The sequence below is a fragment of the Cucurbita maxima genome, unplaced genomic scaffold, assembly GCF_002738345.1.
Source record: "Cucurbita maxima cultivar Rimu unplaced genomic scaffold, Cmax_1.0 Cma_Scf00018, whole genome shotgun sequence".
Lineage (NCBI taxonomy): Eukaryota > Viridiplantae > Streptophyta > Magnoliopsida > Cucurbitales > Cucurbitaceae > Cucurbita > Cucurbita maxima.
The window spans coordinates 2618617-2641327 of NW_019272034.1; the positions used below are offsets into that span (position 1 = coordinate 2618617).

General features: G+C 33.1%; 3 protein-coding genes across 3 annotated transcripts; all 3 read left to right on the plus strand.

The window, feature by feature from the left end:
* Window positions 1–11383: 11383 nt before the first annotated feature.
* Window positions 11384–12734, plus strand: LOC111493408 (xyloglucan endotransglucosylase/hydrolase protein 31-like). The gene is made up of 4 exons (XM_023143116.1): window positions 11384–11622; window positions 11702–11802; window positions 11884–12101; window positions 12177–12734. The coding sequence occupies exons 1-4, from the start codon at window positions 11430–11432 to the stop codon at window positions 12532–12534; spliced, it is 870 nt and encodes a 289-aa protein (XP_022998884.1). The 5' UTR covers window positions 11384–11429; the 3' UTR covers window positions 12535–12734.
* A 1026-nt stretch (window positions 12735–13760) lies between these two features.
* On the plus strand, window positions 13761–16764 carry LOC111493421 (vacuolar protein sorting-associated protein 24 homolog 1-like). The gene is made up of 6 exons (XM_023143133.1): window positions 13761–14108; window positions 14287–14363; window positions 14771–14873; window positions 15372–15493; window positions 16078–16269; window positions 16374–16764. The coding sequence occupies exons 1-6, from the start codon at window positions 13997–13999 to the stop codon at window positions 16452–16454; spliced, it is 687 nt and encodes a 228-aa protein (XP_022998901.1). The 5' UTR covers window positions 13761–13996; the 3' UTR covers window positions 16455–16764.
* A 616-nt stretch (window positions 16765–17380) lies between these two features.
* On the plus strand, window positions 17381–20468 carry LOC111493403 (serine carboxypeptidase-like). The gene is made up of 9 exons (XM_023143110.1): window positions 17381–17924; window positions 18422–18590; window positions 18676–18795; window positions 18923–19066; window positions 19136–19286; window positions 19393–19481; window positions 19610–19868; window positions 19966–20099; window positions 20211–20468. Exons 1-9 carry the CDS (start codon window positions 17593–17595, stop codon window positions 20331–20333), a joined length of 1521 nt encoding a protein of 506 aa, XP_022998878.1. The 5' UTR covers window positions 17381–17592; the 3' UTR covers window positions 20334–20468.
* The last annotated feature ends 2243 nt before the right edge of the window (window positions 20469–22711 follow it).

The following is a 22711-nucleotide window of genomic DNA, read 5'->3' on the forward strand; positions in this document are numbered from 1 at the left end:
TTTTTTTTTTTTTTTTTTTTTGATATATCAAGTAATTCCAATATTTTTCGATCTGTAAATAATGTTTTATTGGATTTGTAGTATTTCGATATGAAAAATGGCTTATGGCCCTAGTTTGTCTAGTTAGAATCTTTCCACATGACTAAAAAAGTTGGGAGTTTTGCTAATCTTACCAATGAAATTCCAAACTCTTCTCTAGGAGGCTAATAAATTGTAAAGATATTAGTATCAGGTCTGCTTATGTCGCAGTGTTATTTGCACAAACAATATACCATGTACAAAATTCTTAGCAGAGTATATATATATATATATTTTTATTTTGTAAGAATTAGCATATTTCAGTAATTTAGTTAAATAATTTAAATGTCACAGAATGATGGATGTATCTTGTATCTTCTCTCTAGACCACCTTCTTATCTTTCTTAAGATAGAAACGGTGAGTTCTCTCATTAGTTGGGGAGGAGAACGAAACATTCTTTATAGGGGTGTGAAAACCTCTCTTTAGTAGATGTGTTTTAAAAACATTCTGAAAGAAAAGCTCATAAAGAACAATAACTGCTAGCAGTGGATTTGGTCGTTACAGAAACGGTGACTTTACTAAATCTTAGGATTAGAAGCCATCTTATTACCATGGAAAATGTAGCTTTACTTAAATCTTAGGATTAGAAGGCATCTTATCATCTGGAAAATGGAAAAGTTGAAGGGAATCTGGAAAAGAAGCTCAAGAACATCAGTCTTCCACGATCTTTGCCTTGTACATTAGGAACATCCAAAGTTTAGGGAGAGTTTCATACATAAGTTTGGCTTCCAGGTCTTCCCATCTAGTCCTAATTACGTGAGTATGTATATGTTTATATAAAAATATGTCTTTTTGTGTGAGTGTGTGTTCATAAAGTGTAGTTTGTTATTGGAAAAGTAGTAATTTGTGTTGAGCATGACTGTTTTATCCCTAAAGGGTAACGGAAATGGGAGAGTACTTTTTTTGGCTTCTAATATTTTGATAACATCGAAAACTTCAAGACCTTTAATGTTGAATACTCTTTTGTTTCCTGAATTATACTTTATATGATTATTTTGGAATTTTAAAACATTTCAGCTACCTATCCTAGCTTTGATGGTTGTATTTCTTTAGTTCTTAGACTTCGGAAAAATTCAACTATAGAGGTTTGAATTTAGATTTTATATAATCTGTAATGATAACATTATTAATTAAATAATGATATGACATTGATTGATTGAATGTGTTTTAGTTGCTTCTAAAAGAATCTAGGTTGTAGATGCCTTTATTATTCAACATGCTGACTATATTGTGGTAGGATTTATGCTATAATTTTATTAAGTCAATATCCAATGATTATGGTAAACTTTTTATTATTTTTAAATTCTTATTTGAAAGGATTATCAGACAACTTTTATTTTAAAAAATCTTAGTTGCTATAAAGTTTAGATTGAATCAATGATAAAAGTTATGGAAATTCAAGAGTAATCAATTAGGGAAGGAATTTAGAGAGACATACGACTAATTGCATTAATTAAGGATCCAAATATGAGTTGAAAATCCAAACAAAACTTTTTTTATTAACTTTTTGTTGCTTAATTAATTGATTCGAGTTGAGATTTTGATGGGATCTAGCATATGCATTTGATTTATTTATTTTTGTGTAACGTTCTGATTTTTTAGACTTAGATTGATTAGGTTTATTATTAAATCAATCTTGATATATTTGTAAATCCATCACATATATATATATATAGAAATATTTTTTTGAAAAAGTTAAAATAATTATATTAGGGATCCCGACGAAAGCAAAATTTTGTAACTTTAAAAATGCAAAAGTGTAAAAGTAAATATAAAACTTAGATTAAATTTGACTCTTTTGACAGATTCAGTGAACAATCTCACTCTCACTCACTCAGGTTAGAATTCCACCTAATCACTTACGAGAAGAGAAATTATTTTATTATTGGATTATAAGCAAATAGTTTATTAGAGAAGGATTGATACTTAAGGTGAAATGTGTAGTTATAAGGTTAAATTTAAAAAAGTAAAAGTGTAAAAGTGAATATAGAAATTAGGTTAAATTTGACTCTTTTGACTGATTCAGTGAATAATTATATTAGGGAAAATACGAGATATATTCATATTACATGTCCTTATTTGAATACTAAGTGAAATTCCACTTTTATCACTTAGAGAATCAATGATACTTTAGGGTGAAAGATGTAATTATAAGGGTAAAATGGATTTTTATAAAGAATAAATTAATTTAATATATTTAATAGATCCGTATATTTTATAAAGAAAAATTTTAGTTTTTGTACCAATTTTAATTCTAATTTTTTTTATTCATTAGATTCATTTCAAATTAAATGAAAAAAAATATATATTATTATTAGAAGAAAAAATTATATAATTAAAAAAAAAAATTAAAATTGATAGCTTTAGATGTTTAGTATACATATGAATATGATAGGGATGTGATTAATGTTGATAATATGAAATTATTTAGCTGTATATATTTATTTGGTAATTTATTCTTTTTATTTAAAAAAACAAAAGGTTCACACGTGTCTGTTGACTCTTATTTAGGTAACCTCGCACAAAAAATAAAATAAAATAATTAAAAAAATAATTTAATTTTTGTTGTTTTTTACTTAAAAAAAGTTGTTTATATCTTTATCTTTCCAAGTAAGCAAACATTTGAAAAAATAAAATTCAAAAACAAAATCATATTCTTTAAAAAAAAAAATAAACCTTGGTTTAAATTTAAAAAATATTAGTAATGTTTATAAATTAATTTTAAAATTCTAATTCCCTATAAGAAATTCAATTCTTTATCCGTAAAGATTTTCAATTAACTCGGAAATAAAAGACATTAATTATTTTTCTAAACTATATGAATTATAGTTTTTATTACCAATTACTATCAAGTTGATCGATGACAGTTAGGTTAAACAACAATGACAAGCTTCATAAAGAGATACATGAATGTGAGAGGAGGAAGGATTAAGAATTTACCGAATATGAGATATCACAATGTTCGAAAAATCTTAGAGGAGAGAGAACTCACCGAGGTGCTCGTGACAGAGCAATTGGTGACATGTGTAAAGAAGACAAACGTGATAAGAGACTAAATGAAGCTACACGAACTAGACGACAACTTTGAAATAGATTGGATACGGATAGTAACTGCCATTGTGATCGGCCAATAGCACAATACGGAGAGAGAGAGAGAGAGCTTGAGGGAGTCAGAAGTAACGACAAACCGGACGAGGTTATGACTCTCGAGATTCAAATATTTATATTATTGTTTTAACCTAACCGTAGTTGACTTGACTTAGTCAACCCTTTAATTCACCTGTTATGATTCAATTTTTCTACAACCTTAATTTGACGAGTCCTATGAATCTAATCAACATAAACCAACCTAAATTAAATGAAACAAAATCCGACAAGTAAGGAAAAAAATATAAATTATTCCAACCTAAAATTTGTTCGTTACATGTATCGATGCAAAATAAATAAATATATATAATATTAATTCGAGCTAGTAGTGCAATCACATTCCTACAACACGATATCCGATAGGATCTAATAGACATTGTTGGTACACATTTTTATGTGTATATGTGATATTGATATTATAAATTTCGAAACAATACAACATTTTCTATAGTTTAATTATTTTAATTAAAGGGTTTTAATTAATTATTATAATTTCACGAAAAAGTTGGGAGTGTCACATGCCACACAACCTCTTTTTGTTCTAAAATATTTACAATGTTTGAATTTTAATATAATATATTTCTAATTTGATCCGTTTAACTTTATCCATTTGTAGTTCATTCGATGTACTCGGGTTGAGGTGGGTTGAATTTTATTTTTTCGACCAACTTGAAATTTCGAGTTCATTAGATTGATGACCTGAACAACCCCAAAATAGTTCACACCGTGACCTAACTCAACCCTCTAATCGATCGAATAAAAGAATAGGGATAGTCGGTAACCCTATTTTCATATTGGTCAGGTTAACACGACTAAAAAAGATATTAACTCACAAACATTCAACACAACCCAAATCGAAGAAAAAAAAATCTAAAATAGGTCAGATTGAATGGTCTAGGTTGGTCGAGTTATCGAGTCATATGAACACTCCTAATAACTCCATGTTTAGTGGAAGATTGAATTATCGACATTTGAAATAAAAATCAGTGACTTAGTTAGCTATTTAAGATTAGATCGGTCTAATGCAAGTTTAAACATATTTTACTTTTATAGAGTTCGGGTTTAGGCCGAGTTTGAACCATAAGACCGAACCAAGAAATTTAAATATTTTGAAAAAGAAAATTGTTCACAAATATAAAAATAAAATAATAATAATGGTCAATACGAGGATTGCGCCACTAAAACAATAAATAAATTATTAAAAAAGAATAAATAAATAAATAAAAAAACAAAACAATTAGGGTTTTTAAGGAATATGAGCAAGATACAGCTAAGCAAAGTTGTGACCTGTCGCATGTGAAAAAAAAAAGGAAAATGAAAAAGAATTAAAGAGCCAATAAAAATAAGCGTAGGTGCCACGTCAGCATACCAAAACGTGTATATATATTGACTCCTCCTTCAGTCATCTTCATCCTACACTGTTCCCTCTTCTTCTCTCTCTTTCAATCCCTTTTTTTCTCTCTCCTCTTTCTCTCTCTAAGCGTTTTTAGAGAGAGAAAGGGAGAGGTTCATTCGTTTTTCTTCCTCTTTTTTTTTTTTTAATTTTTTTTAATTTTTTTTTTTAATTTTTCTGTTCTATTGATGCCCAAAAAAAAAAAAAAAAGGTTTCTTCTTCATCAACCTCTGATTTTTCTGCAAAATTTTAATTTCAGTATTTATTTTGGGAAATTTTGATTCTTTGTATCAGATTTATTGAAAAAAAAACAAAAAAAAGAAAAGAAAAAAAGATTTGAATCATTTGATTCTTGTTGTTGTAAACAAAAATGGTGGAATTTAGGTTTTATTGCTCAAATCCATCAAAAAAAAATTAGAGCTTTACAAGAAAGGTTAGATTTTTGTTGATGGGGTTTCATCACTTTCAAAAGGGTATTCCTTAAAAACGAGAGAGAGGGAGAGATTCGTGAAGGAAAGTGCATGAAGGAGAGGTTGGCAGTGGTTGTTTGCAGGCGTGGCATCTTCAAGATTCACATGCAAAAACCTCTCTTTGAGGGAGGGCATAGCATAGCTTGAGAATCTTGATGATGCTGCATCAGCAATCAACCCACTATGTGATATCTGTTCTTCAAGAAGGGTGATATCTGTTCTTCAAAAAGGGTGATATCTGTTCTTCAAAAAGGGTAAAATTTGATGTCTTGTTTTGTTGTGTTGATGAATCTTATGCATTTTGATGTTATTTTGGTTTTGATTGAGAGATTGGGTAAGAAAGAATTTGTCATTTTCAACCTCTTTCATTGCCATATCACAACTCTATCTCCTTGGTGGACCATCATAACTAATCAACTTGCTCTAACTTCAAAATCTTCTCTTTCTTTCTCTCTCATCTACTAAACAAAACCAGTGGCCATTAATGGCATACAAAGCTTAGCCAATGAGCTTCCTTTTATCAGCTCACTGCCAAAAACAAACAAAAAAAAAAAAAACCCACTCACTCTTGAGGGTTTTTGTGTATTTGAGAAGTTACTATCATTTTTTAAGGCTTTTGTTCATATTGTTGCAGAGGGATGGAGTTTGTGAGATTTTACACTGGTTGGAGGGGGGAAATGAAACATTTCTTATATGAGTGCAGAAATCTCTCCTTAGTAGAATGTTTTAAAACTATAACGGTGATATGTAATGGGCTAATACGGACAATTTTTGTTTGCGGTGGGTTTGGGCTGTTATAAATGGTATCTGAGTTAGATATTAGGTGGTATGACAACGAGGACGTTGGGCTTTCAAGGGGGTGGATTGTGAGATCCCACACTGATGAGAGAGGGGAATGAAACATTCCTTATAAGGGTGTGGAAAACTCTCTCTATTGCGTTTTAAAATCATGAGGCTGATAGCGATATTTGTTAACGATAGGCTTAAGCTATTACAAATGATATTATAGCTAGATTCTAGGTGGTATGCCAGCCAGGACGTTAGACTCTCAAGGGGGTGGATTGTGAGATCCCACATTAGTTGAGGAAGGGAATGAAACATTTCTTATAAGGCCAGATATTAGCGGTATGCCAGCAAGGACACTGGGTCCTCAAGGGGTGGATTGTGAGATCCCACACCGATTAGAGAGAGAGGAATGAAACATTTCTTATAAGACAAGATACAAGGCGGTATGTTAGTGAGGACGTTGGGCCCTCAAGGGGGTGGATTGTGAGATCTCACATCGGTTGGAGAGAGGAATGAAACTTCCTTATAATGGTGTGAAAACTTCTCCCTAATAGATGTGTTTTAAAATCGTGAGCCTAACGACGGGCCAAAATAGACAATATTTTTTAGTTGTGGGTTTGGACTATTACAAATGGTATTAGAGTCAGACTCCAACAATTGTGAGACCGTGTTTGAAAGGGAACCTAGAATTCTTTTTTAAAAAATTCCATTTTCTTCTTCCCATATGGGATATTTGGATCTTTAGAAAAGAATATCTCTGTGTTCTACCCATTCTTGTTGCACTTAAATTTTTAGATATTTTTTAACCATAATTTTTGTTTTGATTCCTATATTTGCTGTCATTTTGTCCTAGCTTTCAACAATATTATGACATGTGCTGGAATTGTCTTTTTTTTCTTCTTCTTATATGATTGTTTGGTCAGTTGAGCTACGTTGAAGTCAACTTGTTTCGACAAATATCGGCAAACTTAATAATTGAATTAATTGTCGAATTTACTTCAAAAACTTTAAAAAATCCGAAATTTAGTATATCAAAATATATTATTATCGTAACGTTAATTATTACGACTGGAAGTGAATCAATATAATCCAAAATCTAAACTCGTAACCAAATAATGTCGGGTTTAAATTTTGGACTAGGTAATAATTAATTTTACGACAATAACTAAGTATAGTCGTTACGAACTAGATAATAATGTTTCTCTTAGGAGGGAATAAAAAACGTCTCTTTGAATACATGATGAAAAGAAACTAATCCTAAACTACAATTTTGTCTCGTAAATTTATGTTTAATCAGTTGAGTTTGTCGGTACACAACGGCTAGACAAAAAAATAATAATAATAATAATGGAGGGAATATAGCGTAAGAAATGCACTAGATGGCAGAGGTTAGTGTTAGCTGGTTTATATGTTTTTTGATCCGTACGATATAAGATGTCCTTTGCTAAGATTCCCATGTCTTGTCTTGTTGGTTTCACCAATATGTGTAACTATATAATATATATATATATATATATATAATATAATCATATAATTCACCTTACCTAACACACCTTGTTTTTTTGTGATTTTATTTAGAAATATTTTTGCATTCTTTCTATATTTGCTATAAGATTTATCATTTTTATGTAATTTGTGATCTAAATGATGACGATTAGATTGTCTGGTGTGACATTATAACGACCGATGTGGTGAAAGTGTGAGGATCGTTACATAAAATTACACCTCTTTGTTTGAAGCGGTGAAATATTTCTTATAAATTTTATTTTATTATAAACTTTTTTCTGTTAAAATGCTTATTTTTTTATTTAAATATTATTCATTGACATCAATATTTGTAGAATTTGGGCTTGGGCCCTTAAAAGGTTCAAGATGAAAGCCCAACTTAAGGTTGAATTAGAGGCCCACCTTTAAAAAATAATATATAAAATGACGTAAATAAATAAGGTAATTATATGGTGGAAAATTGAAATTTTGGAGATTATATTAATTAATAATTATGCAGTTAACTAATAATTCCAAGGTAAATAAAGTGTCGGCAGGTCAACGTGGTCAACGGTTTTCATGCATGGTATTATAAAATAATAAAATAATAATAATAATAATATTCAAAGACTTATTATCATCATCATTATTATTATTATTATTTTCTAAGATGCTGAAATTCAGTCATTGGTTAATAAATGCATTCAACAAAATCGCTGGCTTTTCAAATTAAAAAACAATATAATAATTTATTTTAAAATATATCATTTAATAAAAAAACTCTATTTTATTTTATTTTATTTTTATAAAAAACTCTCCCGACACTTCCATCTTAGTAGTTGGGGTTTGTTAGGAGAGTGGGGTCCTACCAAATATTTAATACGTCATTTATTCATTATATATGTTTAATTTGATTTAATTTAATTTAATTTAATTTAAATTATTGTGACGTTAAAAATAATTTTGGTTATTTTCATTAATTAATGAACATTTTTTTATTAATTTATTTATTTGAATCATTTTCTTTTCTAAAATAATCGTAATATTACGTAACAATTCAAGCTCATCTTTAGCAGATATTGCTTGTTTTAGTTCGTTATGTATTGATGTCAACCTCATAATTTATAAAAACGCGTCTGTTAGAGAGGTTTCCACACCTTTATAAATAATATTCGATTTTAAGACTCGTCTGTTAGAGATAGGTTTCTACACTCTTATAAGAAATGTTTGTTTGACTCTCCAACCGATGTTTGGTCTTGATATCATCTATAACAACTCAAGCCCACTACTAGCAAATATTATCCGCTTTGACTCGTTATGTATTGCCGTCAACTTCACAGTTTTAAAACACGTTTGTTAGAAAATGATTTTCACATTCTTATAAGAAATACTTTTGTTCTTCTCTCCAACCGATGTGAGATCTCGCATCTGAACAAAAGATTTTCATTATTTTAAGAGAAAATATTTCGTTTTTATAAATTTTTCTTCAAAGTTTTCAACAAGCTTTAGGAAACAAGTAATAACGACTTTAGTTAAATTGGTAGTTGAATTATACAAACTACCCGACACAATTGTCTCTTTTCTTTTTTACTTGTGTTTCTTAAATAATAAAAAACAAAGCAGTTATCAAATAAATTTAAAATATCCTTAAAAAATAAAAAATAAAAATGCTGAAGACAGAATGGATAATGTTTTTTTTTTATTATTTTTTATATAATAAATATGTCCAAAAGACTTGATGAGCTTATTATGCCAATCAATTTTAAGTATATTTCTCATTAAATTTATAAAAGTTAAAATACTATTTTTCTTTCTTATATATTTTTAAATGTCCAATTATTGTACTTTGGATAAATTTTAAAATTAGTTATTATAAAAATACCGGACTAAATATATTATGTATCTTCAATCAATCTCGGGATTTTAAATGCTATTCTTTAGATTTGATACCAAAATTTACGTGTCAAAGACAAAATCTATTTAAGAACAAAGTATCTAATAAGTTCATACTCGTTACACACAATTTTGCTTCCTTTTTAGACGTTGTCAAAGCAATAATAGTGAAAGAAATGTGTGTAAAAAGAATTTTTGAAAGAAAAAAGGGTGCGTTTGAAGAGAAATTAGCGAAAATTTTGCCCATAAATGCTTTAGGTGTGAAATTTTGAAAAAACAATTAGAAAAGAGGAAGTTTGATTAGAATAAAACATGTTAGAAAAACTCGTGTTGATTTGTGAGAATGGTTTTCACTCTTACGAGTAGGTTAAGTGGGTAACATGGTCATGATACCGAGATGTCGGGTAATGCTGACGCAATCAAGTGTCGAATCCAAATTTCAAATCATGGTTTGAGGTTTGGACAATAGACCATAACTTTATCTTCGCTCTTTTTGCAACATATAATACAAAAGTCCATATTTTCTTTTAGCAGAAGTCATTGATTTCATATCGAGAAGCGGTCTATTAATTGCAGCTTTTTCCAAACCTTCGAGAAAAGCATAAAAAAAAAAAAATGCTCAAATGATACGATACCTCTGTTACTCTTAGGTGCATTGTTTTATTTTTTCATTGAGACCAAACCTAAACCTATGCTCGAATGACCGTTGTTCACATGCTACTTTGTGGAGTTTTTCATAGCAATCTAAAGGGTTGGTTTACTTTTGGGCATACATCGTTTGATTTACCCTTCTTCTTCGGAGACGTCTTTCTAGGTTGACCTAGATTTAGACGCTCACGTAGAATTTAGATACAAAAGGGAAATGAAACATTCTCATAACGGTTCGAACCCTGCTTGTATTTATTATATGTCATGTTAACGTTATTTAAAAACAAAATATGATCAAACGATGTGAACAGAAAGTAAATTGGAGTGTTTGAATCATATAAACATTAAAGTGACATATTGGTTGAACTTGTATCTCGATGTTCCTTTACTTCTTTGGATGGCTTCATACCACAAAGCTCCCGGACATGTCGGCCGAGGAGGCCCGACCACAGCCGCCCAAGCTTCAGCACATCACAGTGTGTACTCTTTTTTTTCCAAGGTCTACAAAAATGGCACTTCTAATTCTGCATGAAATATTAGAAAAATGTGTCTCATCAAAGCTCTTTGCATCTTTAAACACTGTTTTTGGTCAATTTGCATCACCTTTTTTGACCCCTTTTGCTCTCATGCAAACTACTTTTCTACATGATTCGAACGCTTTTTGGAAATATATTCAAACGTTTTCCAATCAAATTGTTCGATGAAAAGACTACTTGTGTTTCGATTCGCATTCGTTTGTGCCTCAAATTTTTGTAAAACTTACGATAAATGTTTGTTTAGAACAACGGTGTAAAATTACCAATTTCATTGTGGCTCACATGAGTTGATTTGAATTTCACAGAACAAAATCGAACTTTCATTAAAGATAAATTAGTGATATCAACTCAAACTACTTAGATAAATGATTTTACTATCAATATAGTTGGAAGAAGAGTTATAAGGATATGCCAACTTTAATAATATAGACAGAATGGTCCGTGTCATAATATGTTAGAAGGATATGCCAACTTTAATAATATAGACAGAATCGTTAGTATCAACTGTATTAATATGGGTATTTTTTTGCTATTCAGTTTTAAAGTTGATGAGAAAAACCTTACTCGGATAGTTTTGATATAGGTCTTTTGGAACATCTTCCATAGTCATACATGTATTAAATATTAAACAACGAATCTACCAAATACATGTATGAAAGTTTCTGCCAAAAAAAAAAAAAAAACGTGCAACAACAAAGGTGTTCATAGGTTTGAGTTAACCCACCGTCCTCGAACCTACGAACACCTTCGCTGTTTCGGTCTTTCTGTCTCTTCAGTTACCTTTTCCAACAGAACAAGATTTCAGTTTATAAAAAAAAAAACATACAAAAAATGCATAATAATTGCATCAGCCAAAGTTTATAATATTTTAGTTTATTTTCACATGGGTCCTCCAATTTTCCTATTTATATCAAATCCACCTCTTCACTTTTCCAAACAATCCCCCAAAATTCCAATATTTACCTCTCTTCCCATTCTCACTCACTCAAAAAATGGCTCATTTTTTGGTTCTTCTCTTTGCGTTCTTCTCTTGCAGCTCTGCCCTGAATCCTCCCTCTCCTGGCTTCTCCCCAAGCAACCAAGTTCAATCCATTGGGTTCGATCAGGGTTTTCGAAATCGATGGGGCTCTCATCACCAAAAAGTCGACCATGGAGCCTTAACTATCTGGCTCGATAGTTCATCAGGTATACACGATAACCTATCAACTTAAACTTTCGGTACCATTTTCTTTCTCATTGATATCGATTATTATACATACAATAGGTAGCGGATTCAAGTCTCTTCATCGATATAAATCTGGCTACTTTGGAGCCGCCATTAAACTTCATCCTGGCTACACCGCAGGAGTCATTACTTCCTTTTACGTAAGGTTTTATGTAAGGATTGTAGCTTAGCTTAAACTTTTGAATTTAGTGGTAGTTTAATTATTTTTTTGATTCTTCTAGCTTTCGAATAATGAAGATTACCCGGGAAACCACGACGAGATCGACATTGAGTTCCTTGGAACGACGCCAGGTAAGCCATATGTTCTACAAACGAATGTGTTCATGAGAGGGAGCGGAGATGGAAATATCATAGGAAGGGAAATGAGGTTCCATCTTTGGTTTGACCCAACTCAAGATTTCCACAACTACGCTATTTTATGGACTCCAAACGAAATCATGTAAGTTTGTTAACTATTTAGTAGTATATATCGCTCGTTTGTTCATTAATTTTGTTGGTATGATATGATATATAGATTCTTAGTAGACGACGTACCGATCAGAAGGTACGTGAAGAAGAGCGAAGCAACATTTCCAATAAGGCCAATGTGGGTTTACGGGTCGATATGGGACGCATCGTCGTGGGCGACGGAGGATGGAAAATACAAGGCTGATTATAGACACCAACCGTTTATTGGAAGGTATAACAACTTCAAGCTAGGTGGATGCACGGTAGACGGGGTGGCGACGTGTCGTCGAGTGAGCAGCGGGCCGGGTGGTCGGGGTCTGAGCCAGCAGCAGGAGAAGGCCATGGCGTGGGTGCAGAGAAATTACTTGATGTATAACTATTGCCATGATCCAAGGAGAGATCACACCTCAACTCCTGAGTGTTGATCCAAGAAAGGCTCACATTTTTATACTTATTATACAGAAAAAAAGAACAGTTGGGGGATTTGAGAGTGGTCAGGAAAGAGTTGTGTTAGGCCCTCCAAGTCCTTATGTTTATGCTTTTCTATCATTGCTTGTTTTGTTTTCTTGCTATCAATCATACTATCAATGGAATAAATGATATCATCGGTTTGGTTCCATGATAACGACCCAACTTCTAAAATAATATCATACCAGTCCTTCGTCATCTTTTGCATGAGCGGGATATCTTTAAAATCTTTATGATGTTTGAATTCCAAAAAAAAAAAAAAAAAAACACTTAAAAGCAAAAACCATATAACTAATATGAAATAGTTGGGCGGGTCGGGATGTGGATAAGACAACCCTAATTCTCAACCCAACGATCTAAGCTTTTGTTGAAGCAAACTTGAATCAAATTAATTAACATCCACAATATCAAATTAAGATTACTCTTACGATCGAAGATCTAGAAGCAAGATTTGGAAGATTTGGAAATATTGTTCTAAATTGAGTCACTCCACAATATCAAGGCTTGATTGAATGTCTCGTATGCAATTCTACCACAAGAATGACTTGAAACTAGAAATGACAAATATGATGCTTGGATTTCTAAAGGAACGTCTCAATTTGAGATCTGAATCATATCCATCCATGAATCAGATTTTTACATAAATATTATGGGTATTTATAGTTTTTCGATAAAAGACGTTTGTGGTCGGGATTTAATCTCGATCCCCTTTAATCTCTACAACAGATGAAGTCAAATTTACCCTTTAACCATTACATAATTTATAAAATTAAAAATAATACTTTTCAAGAACAAATGTTGATGTGTTTTAGTGGCTAAGTAAACCGATTTGAAATCAATTTGACAAATAAGTTTATTTGGAACAGCGTGATTCTTATAAAATGTGGAAGCCTTCTTATAGGTACCCTACCTGAACTACGAAAAAAAAAAATAAGACCTTAAGTCATTCTTATAGGTACATTTTTGTCTGACCATGGACCAAAGGCTCGTATGTTGGGCTGAGCATGTAATGGGCCGTACGTTTCTGAACTTGGGCTTCGAGTTTTGGAGCTTCGTTCGCTGGCGGTTGGTTTGCAGCTGTTCGGTGCTCGGGTTTGGGGATCTAACCCAACCCAACCCGGATATAACCCGGTTCATTGGCCGGTTAATTATTACAATTGTAACTGATTTTTTTTCCCCCAAATCCCTCTCATGGGCCGACATGTCGTCTTGCTTCAGATTCTTTCACATTGGCCGATAATCGCCTATCGACAGAAAACTTGGAATCATGAGCCCCGACTCTATCTTGACGGAATAATTCTCATTTTCTGACTTTGAGCCTAAGCTTCTTGAGGTTTTTCAATTCACTTCGATTCCATTGATCTTGAGAACGCATCGAATTCTTTGATTTCCCAAAATTTCTTTTAGTCTAACGGAGGGATGGAGAAAATGATTAGCATGTTGAAGCCCAAGCCAAATCCGCAGCAGCAGCTGCGGGAATGGCAGCGAAAGCTCCGACAAGAGTGCCGCAACGTCGAACGTCAAATTCGAGGTAATGGATCTGTTTTCGTATTTTCGATTTCAATCTGGTTCGTGTTTTTATATATCTTTGCATTACTGGGTTGAAATTTTGATCATCTACCTTTAGGGATTCTTTAATTCTTAATGTTCTTTGATTTGGTTTGGTTTGGTTTGGTTTATTTTTGCTCGATGGGTTTCGTTTGGTCCAGATATACAGAGAGAGGAGAAAAATGTTCAGAAAGCTATTAAGGAAGCTGCTAAGAGGAATGATATGGTCTCTGCAAAGGTATGTTAAAAATTTCAGGTTATCTCTGTTTAATTCTCTAATCAGGGGTTTCATCAAAAAGAAAAAAAGTTCTAATATGGGGAAATTTTCCCTAATCTACTTTGGGGTGAGAGAGAGGGAGATTCTAGTAATGGTTGCTTGATTGGAACAATCCATCGTTTGCATTTACCGTGCTGAACTTCTTTTTGTTCTGCTGAGAACTTTGCCTAGAATGGCTGGTTTCATTTTGATCTTAAGGTTCATATTTTCTTGCTTGCCATTAGGGTTCATCTTGGATATGGACAGTAATGGGATCGTGTGATATGATTCATAATTTAGTACACTGTGTCTAATCCCTTGTTGTTTCTGCATGGTATTATACCCTTTTATCTCTTGTTGTTTAATACTGCCCTGCAATTGTTTTTCAGGCACTTGCCATAGAAATTGTGAGGTCTAAAAAGACTGTGAACCGTCTTCATGAAAATAAGGCGCAGCTTAACTCGATATCCATGCACCTTGGCGAAAGTGTTGGTATGATGCTTTGCATTTCCTAAAACTTGAAAACTTCTAGGTTTTTTTGCTGTCTTATCTTCTCCCACAACATACTTAAATGTGGAGTTTTTCATACTTTTGAGGAGTCAGGGAGGGATGATTTGATGATCATAGCAAGCTGTATAGTCTAGCTTGAGTTTTTGATAAACAATAGTTTGCTGCAATTTTTGTTTTTGTTTATTATTTTTTGATTATTATAAGTTGTTGAATATGAATAGCAAAGCTTGATGTGGTGTTAAATTTAAAAGTATAGGGAGGGAAGGTGAAGGGGAAGGGCCTCTTATTTAGCACATAATTAATGACACAACTTTTTATATCGAAGTGTAACATAGTATGATCATTGAGCAATCACCATTTTTATTGATATTTTTCTCAAGTATGTTAAAGTGCGAAATTTGTATTTCTCTAAGAGCTTTGAATGTGATCACACATCTGGGATTCTGGATACCTTTGATCGAAAGCCTGCCAATTTTGCAGCCATTGCGAGAACGGTGGGGCATCTTTCCAAGAGTGCTGAAGTTATGAAGCTTGTTAATAACCTGATGAAGGCGCCAGAAATGGCAACTACAATGCAAGAGTTTAGCAAGGAGATGACCAAGGTATCTTTTCTTAAAAATAGAAACAATTTCTAACTTTCTCTTTGGTCGAGGTTATGAATTTAAAGCTGATGTACCCTTGGTTGAACATTATTATTAGTTAGCTCCTTTTTACATGTAAATTAGAATTCTTTTTAATCAGGTTACAATTTTTTTCATCCTGGTTCTTCATAACTGGGTTGATCTTTTCTTTTCATTTGGTAAAATAAGGACAAGTTCTTACTATTATACTACTACCCTTACTTTGGATTAACACAAAAACGAAACAATCTAATGGTCTGGCCACAGAACACCTCGTCCTGAAGAAAGTATAAGAGGAGAACCTTCCATTCGTATAAACTACGAGGAGGCTATAATTACAAAAGAAATTTTGTGGTTTGACCACCACGATAATGTTGTATACTACCCTTCCTCAAATCCTTATGCTCATCTTCTATTTATGGAGATTTATTGAAAGGATGTTTCATTATAGTCCTTCTGTCAAGTCTCTGTTCTCTGTTTAATTTCTGAACACTACTGAATTTATATGTTCTCTTTGGAAAGTACTACAATGGCCTCGATAATATTGTTGTTATTGATATCTGTAGGCTGGGGTGATCGAGGAAATCGTGAATGATGCAGTGGATTCAGCACTAGATTCTGAGGATATAGAAGAGGAGATTGAAGAGGAAGTCGAAAAAGTTTTGTCAGCCATTGCTGGCGAGACTGCTGCACAGCTTCCAGAAGCAGTCAGGAAGGAAAAGATGAAGCAACCAGCTCGTGCCAAAGTCCAGGAAGAGGTATATAATGCATAGTTTTTAGTCCCCATGAAACTTGATGATGTTCTTGTTCTTGCCATGGAAATGTGAAAAAGAAACGTCATGACAGATTTATTCCTTTGCAGGAAGAAGCAATAGCTGAGGGTGTTGACGATGAGGAAGAACTAGAAGAAATAAGGGCTCGGCTTGCAAAAGTTAGATCATAAATTTGATATTTCACATAAGAATTTCAAAACAGTCATAATTCGATTCGAGTCACAACATTACTTCCCTGGTATTTTATGAGAGAGAAAATGAGCGACATATCGAACTTTCTCTTGTGCAAGTATGTTTGATCAAAATTCATAAACCGAGAGTATATTTGTCAAATAGATAGGAAGAGGGACGAGATGAAGGTGGAGATGGAGATGGAGACTAACCGTTTGATGTATATTATATCTAATCTGCTCAACAGAATGCAAATGATACATTGTTCTATCTTCTTATATCTGTATGAATGCATTATGTTTCTTTCTATATCCACACTGTGATCTCTCTTTTCCTTTACAGTACAATAGAGTCTGCCATAAAGTAACTGTAATAGGTGGGCAAAGTTCTGTATATCAGACAAAATTGTCCATTTTCAGATCCTGCAGGCAGTTGGAAGTTTGAAAAAGTAAGTTTTAAGGCTTTAAATATTGAAATGAACCAATGAAAAGAGCGATAGTGGTAATAGGTGAATGTTATACCAATCAAGTAGCAAATGGAGTTCCTTATCTTAGACGTTTCCATTCCATTCTTTAGCAAAAGAAAAGATGAAAAGAGAGAGAGGAAGATGCATGTTGGGTAAGCCTTTAAGGCACGTCAAGTTTTGCTTGTCACATTCTTTTTGCTATAGATTATGATAGTTAGAAAAAGTCACGAATTCAAGCATTTTGATTATTTCAAAAGCATGATAGACTTCTTGTCCTGTTTGATTCCCTTTGGCTCAGCAGTTATGCTTATTCATCCCGTGATGATATGAACAGTAATTGTGTAATGATTCCAGAGCTAATAAAAGAGAAATAGCAGAGCTCACTTTTCTTTTCTGCTTTTCTAGCTCTCTCTCTTTCTGTTTTTTAGTATTTGCTTATTGACTAGAACTTCTTTTGAACTGTGCTTGCTTTTTTGTTTCTACAACTACCTCCCCAAATCTCCATCCACCCACCCTAGGCTCTGTCTTCTCTCTCTAGCTTTGGAAATTCTTTACTCCAAGTTTGTATTAGCCTTATCATCCAAGTAACTTTGGTCGTTCATCTGAGATAGAATCTTATATATACCCTCAACCATTGTTGGCAGAGATAACTTTGTACACACACAAAAGAAATGACAACTTCTTTCTCTCACAGTTGTCTTTCTTTCTTTCTGCTTCTTGCTATTTCATTTGCATCTGCAACTTCTCCAAACCAAGAGCAGCCAACCTTATCTTCAACAATCAACTATCCAATCCTTCAAGCAGAGAAGCTCATTAAAGACCTCAACTTGTTCCCCAAGGAATCCATAAACATTGCAGCAGAAAACCCTTCATTTTCGTCTTCAGGAATCGTCGAGAAAAGTTTTCAGTTCCCTTTCATTGGAGGAAAAAGTCAAGGCCCTTCAGTTCAAGAACTTGGCCACCATGCTGGGTATTATCCCCTTCCTCATACTAAATCAGCAAGGTAATTAAGCACACTTTCAATCAGAGGTTATGCATATTATAAGATGTGATTGGTACTTTTTCTTTGATCCTTCATTATAAATTGGATAATGGGATGCAAAAGGATAAGGAGAAAAATTGTTTTTTGTTTGAATACGAACAAGATTAGTTTCACTCATCTCTCTAGCATTTTGTTCATGCCTGCTACAATCTTGACTGTAAATCTCTTATAACTCAAGTTGTGAATGAATTGCTCTTCATTCTTATTAATTCCAACTTGAGAGACTTTGCATTGGCCTGTAATTCTCAGTTGAAGTAGGTTATTTGGAATTTTTTATATTCATGTGAAGGATATACAGCTTGTTGAATAAAAAAATATCAAGGAATCTTTTCACTTATTGGTCCTCATCTGAGTCCGTGATCCCTGTCTGTATTTCCCATTTCTCCCAACTTCGGTTTTTGGAGACTTTCACAGGACTGATTTGTTTTCTTTATTCATGTCATGTGACTCATAAACAGGATGTTCTACTTATTCTTTGAATCAAGAAACAGCAAGAAGGACCCTGTTGTGATATGGTTAACAGGAGGGCCAGGGTGCAGCAGTGAGCTTGCTATGTTCTATGAAAATGGTCCTTTCCAAATTGCAAACAACTTGTCTCTTGTTTGGAATGACTATGGCTGGGATAAGGTAACAACCTGCCCCCATGTCCTATTCAAAATCACTCTCTTTTACTTCTTCGTCTGATTTTGGTCATATGGATCCTTGCATGCAGACATCAAATCTTATTTACGTCGACCAGCCTACTGGAACTGGTTTCAGTTACACTTCCGACGATGATGATATTCGTCACGATGAGGAAGGAGTCAGCAATGATTTGTATGACTTCTTGCAGGTAACCACAATTTCGCTTCGGTTTCATCTAGTATAACAGTATCTTGATACATTGTGTAATGGCAAGAAATCCTACATTATTAACAAATCGCTTCCCTTACATTTCTTGGCTATACTCATTTTCTCAGGCATTTTTTACTGAGCATAAAGAATTTGCTGCAAATGACTTTTACATCACTGGCGAATCGTATGCCGGGCACTACATTCCTGCATTTGCAGCCAGAGTTCACCAAGGAAATAAAGAAAAGCAGGGAATCCATATAAATCTTAAGGTACCTATTATAACATATCTTCTTTCCTCAATTATTTTTATCCAAATTATAAGGCGAATGTTTTATCAGGGTTTTGCAATTGGCAACGGGCTTACTAATCCAGAAATTCAGTATAAAGCATATACTGATTATGCCTTGGAAATGGGATTGATTGGAAAATCTGACTTCAACAGCATAAACAAGTTGGTCCCAGGCTGTGAAAAGGCAATCAAAAGTTGTGGTAACTTTCTAAATATCTCCCAAAGTTTTTCTCAAATATATGATGCCATAAGGTATGGCGAAGTGACGTCTTTTCGATACGCTTTTCTCTGTCATGAATCCATCAGGTACTCATGGGGGAAGTGCTTGTGTGTCTTCTTATATTATCTGCAACCGGATATTCAGTAGAATCATGGGCGTTATCGGGGACAAGAACGTAAGGACAGACAAACTAAATGATCAAATCTTATAATTGAAGTACCATGTTGTATTTAGTTCTTACAACTCTTTCCATTAACTACCATTTTCCTCTGATGAAAAGGCTATCATGTCTTTGTTATGCAGTACTATGATGTTAGAAAGAAATGCATTGGAAATCTTTGTTATGACTTCTCGAACATGGAGAAATTCCTTAACGAAAAATCAGTAAGAAACGCGCTCGGAGTCGGGGATATGGACTTTGTGTCATGCAGCAGCAAGGTGTACAGTGCCATGCTTATGGATTGGATGAGAAATCTTGAGTTTGGCATTCCAGCTCTCATTGAGGATGGAATAAAGGTGTTGGTGTACGCGGGCGAGTATGACCTGATATGCAATTGGCTCGGTAAGTTCTCCATGCTCGCATCTGAAATCGTTCTCCTTTTGAAGTCGAATCGTTTTCGAAGAAAATGTTTCTGAAAGAATTTTTACTGTTGTCGAAGGAAATTCGAGATGGGTTCACGAAATGAACTGGTCTGGTCAGAAAGCATTTGCAGCATCCAAAATTGTTCCATTCTTAGTAGATGGTAAAGAAGCTGGCGTTCTCAAAAGCCATGGTCCTCTTGCGTTCCTAAAGGTCTTTCTCTTTCTCCCAAATATAAAATACCAAACATTTGAACATTGTGGATCATATTATTTCAGGGATCATCAGAGGTTCTAATTGAATGTGGTGTGGTTGGTTGAACAGGTTCATAATGCTGGTCATATGGTGCCAATGGATCAGCCTAAGGCTTCGCTTCAAATGCTGCAGAGTTGGATGCAGGGCAAACTTGCCTTGGATGAGACACATGAAAGACTTGCTCCAAAATGACTGCTATCTCTCAACTCAATTTCTTCCTTGCGAAAAAATTAGACTCTCAAAATTAACTAAATGGGTCGGGACGGGGATGGGGATGGAGATGGAGATGAAGAGTATAATCTCATTCTCAACCCTATTTATGTAACAAAAAAAAAAAAAAAAAAAAAAAAAAAAATATATATATATATATATATATATATTCTCCACTCTCCCTTGTCCCTCGTCTAAACAGAAAATCCATTCTCTATTCGGGCTAGGTTCTCTCATGGGTAAAATGGACATCTCTACTCATTGACCAATACATATATCTTTTTAAAATTGAATCATCAACCTCTAAAATAACTTGCGTCTCACTTGTGTATTGTGAACTAGTATAAGTAAATTCACGTATGTATAATCATAAGAATACTCCAAGATTGTTAGTACGTTACTAATTATTCAAGTTTAGCACTAAACCGAATCAAACTAAAAGATTAATAATGAAATTTATTCATCAAATAAGGCAAGAATATATATATATATATATATAAAAAGGGTAGGTTACCCTATGAATATTATATAAACCCTACAGTAGTAAGTAGTAAATAGTAAATAGGTAAATAGAAGAAAGAAGTAAAAATTGAAGTATTTTGGTTTCTAGAAATGGGTATTAACATAAATAGAAACTGGGCACAAACATAAAGCTTCCCTAAAAGAATATTCATAGCCATAAATATCAATCAATAAAATGATGAAAAAAAAAAACATAACCAAAAATGTATGGTTCTTTAGGGCACTGACTGAATAGCAATAACAAGGTGAATTTTATGTGCAAATATAGATAGCATCAGCTCAACCCTACAAAAATAGGATTTTTTTTGTTTTTTTTTTAAGGCAATTGGGGATTTGGGGTTGCATTTTAGGGCACTGTTTTTTAGCTTGGATGTGACAAAATGGCCTATATTTTCATGGGTTAAATCACTTCACCACCATATCATTGTAGGGTTATTATTATTATTTCAATGTGCTTCAGAAAATACTCTATGAAAATATACGATAATAACACTTAGGGAGAGTATATATATATGAATTGATACCCATTCGAGTGATGGGAGTTCTGTTGGGTGTGCAAACATAATCGATATAAGCTCAAAATAATAATAATCATTACGGTTTGTACCAAGAATACATTTTTTTTCTTTTTTAGTAGCTCAATCTGTAATAGTTTAAGACCACTCCTAATGAAAAGGAACGATTCGTTCCCCTCTTCAAATGATGTGGAACCTCACAAACATAGTTAGTTCGAACCCATTTGGAAAAAAAAAAATGTGAGTTCATAAACTTTAAAATTTAAGAGAAAATTACTGTTAAAAAGGAAGAAAATAATCCCAATTTTCAAAAATGATTCCTAATATTAAAGAAAACATTCTTCTGGGTAAATATATATTATATATATATTGAGTGTTGGTGATGGGTAATAGGTCCCTAGTTGTGACACGTTTTATTGTGGAGTTCCAATGCTTTGTTAGTGGTTAGGTTTAGGGGCATTAATGTGTTAGGTTTTCTATTTTTCTATCACTTCATTTTCACTGCCTATTTTTTTTTAGATTTCGACCCGACTTTCTAAAACCCTAAATCGATCATAAAATGTTCCTACTTAATTCTATCTTAAAAAATTTACTCGAGATACTTTATCTTCACGAACTAGGGTTCTTCGTCTTTTAAGGATCACTTTCATTGTAGCATAAAAAATTTATAAACGCTCTGCTTACACACTCGATCATTTAGCCTCTAAAAAGTAATTCTAGCATCTAATTTCCATGAGAGTTCTACTCAAGAGACGTTATCAACGGGTAACTTTTGTCAGAAAAGAAAAAAACGTTTAATCTCTTAAGGTATTCTCATCTCTTTCTCGATACGTACATCCCTACTCCAATCTCATATCCAACTATTTTAAAACGCATGAATCTATTAGACACAATGTTTCGAGTTTTATTAGATATAAAATTGAATTTATATCTAACATAGAAGTAGAATGACTATAAAATTAAAACCTTATACATCTATTAAATAATATATAAAGTTTAAGATCGAAATAGACACAAACTTGAAAGTTCACGAGCTAAATTCACAATTTAACCTAATAAAACTATTTTCGATCTATTTATGGTGGCCAAATTCTCTTTCTATTGATTATACATTAGCTTCCATGTCTAGGTAAAAAATCACGAACCTCTACAATGATATGATATTTTTCCATTTTGAACATAAATTTTCATGGTTTTACTAACAGAGATAGTGTTCCTTACTTATAAATCTACGATCTTTTGACTCTTACTCTCAATAATCCTCGACAATCATCTACCTTTGCTCGGCTTTGGATGCTTTTGAGAAGAGGGGGGGGGGGGGGA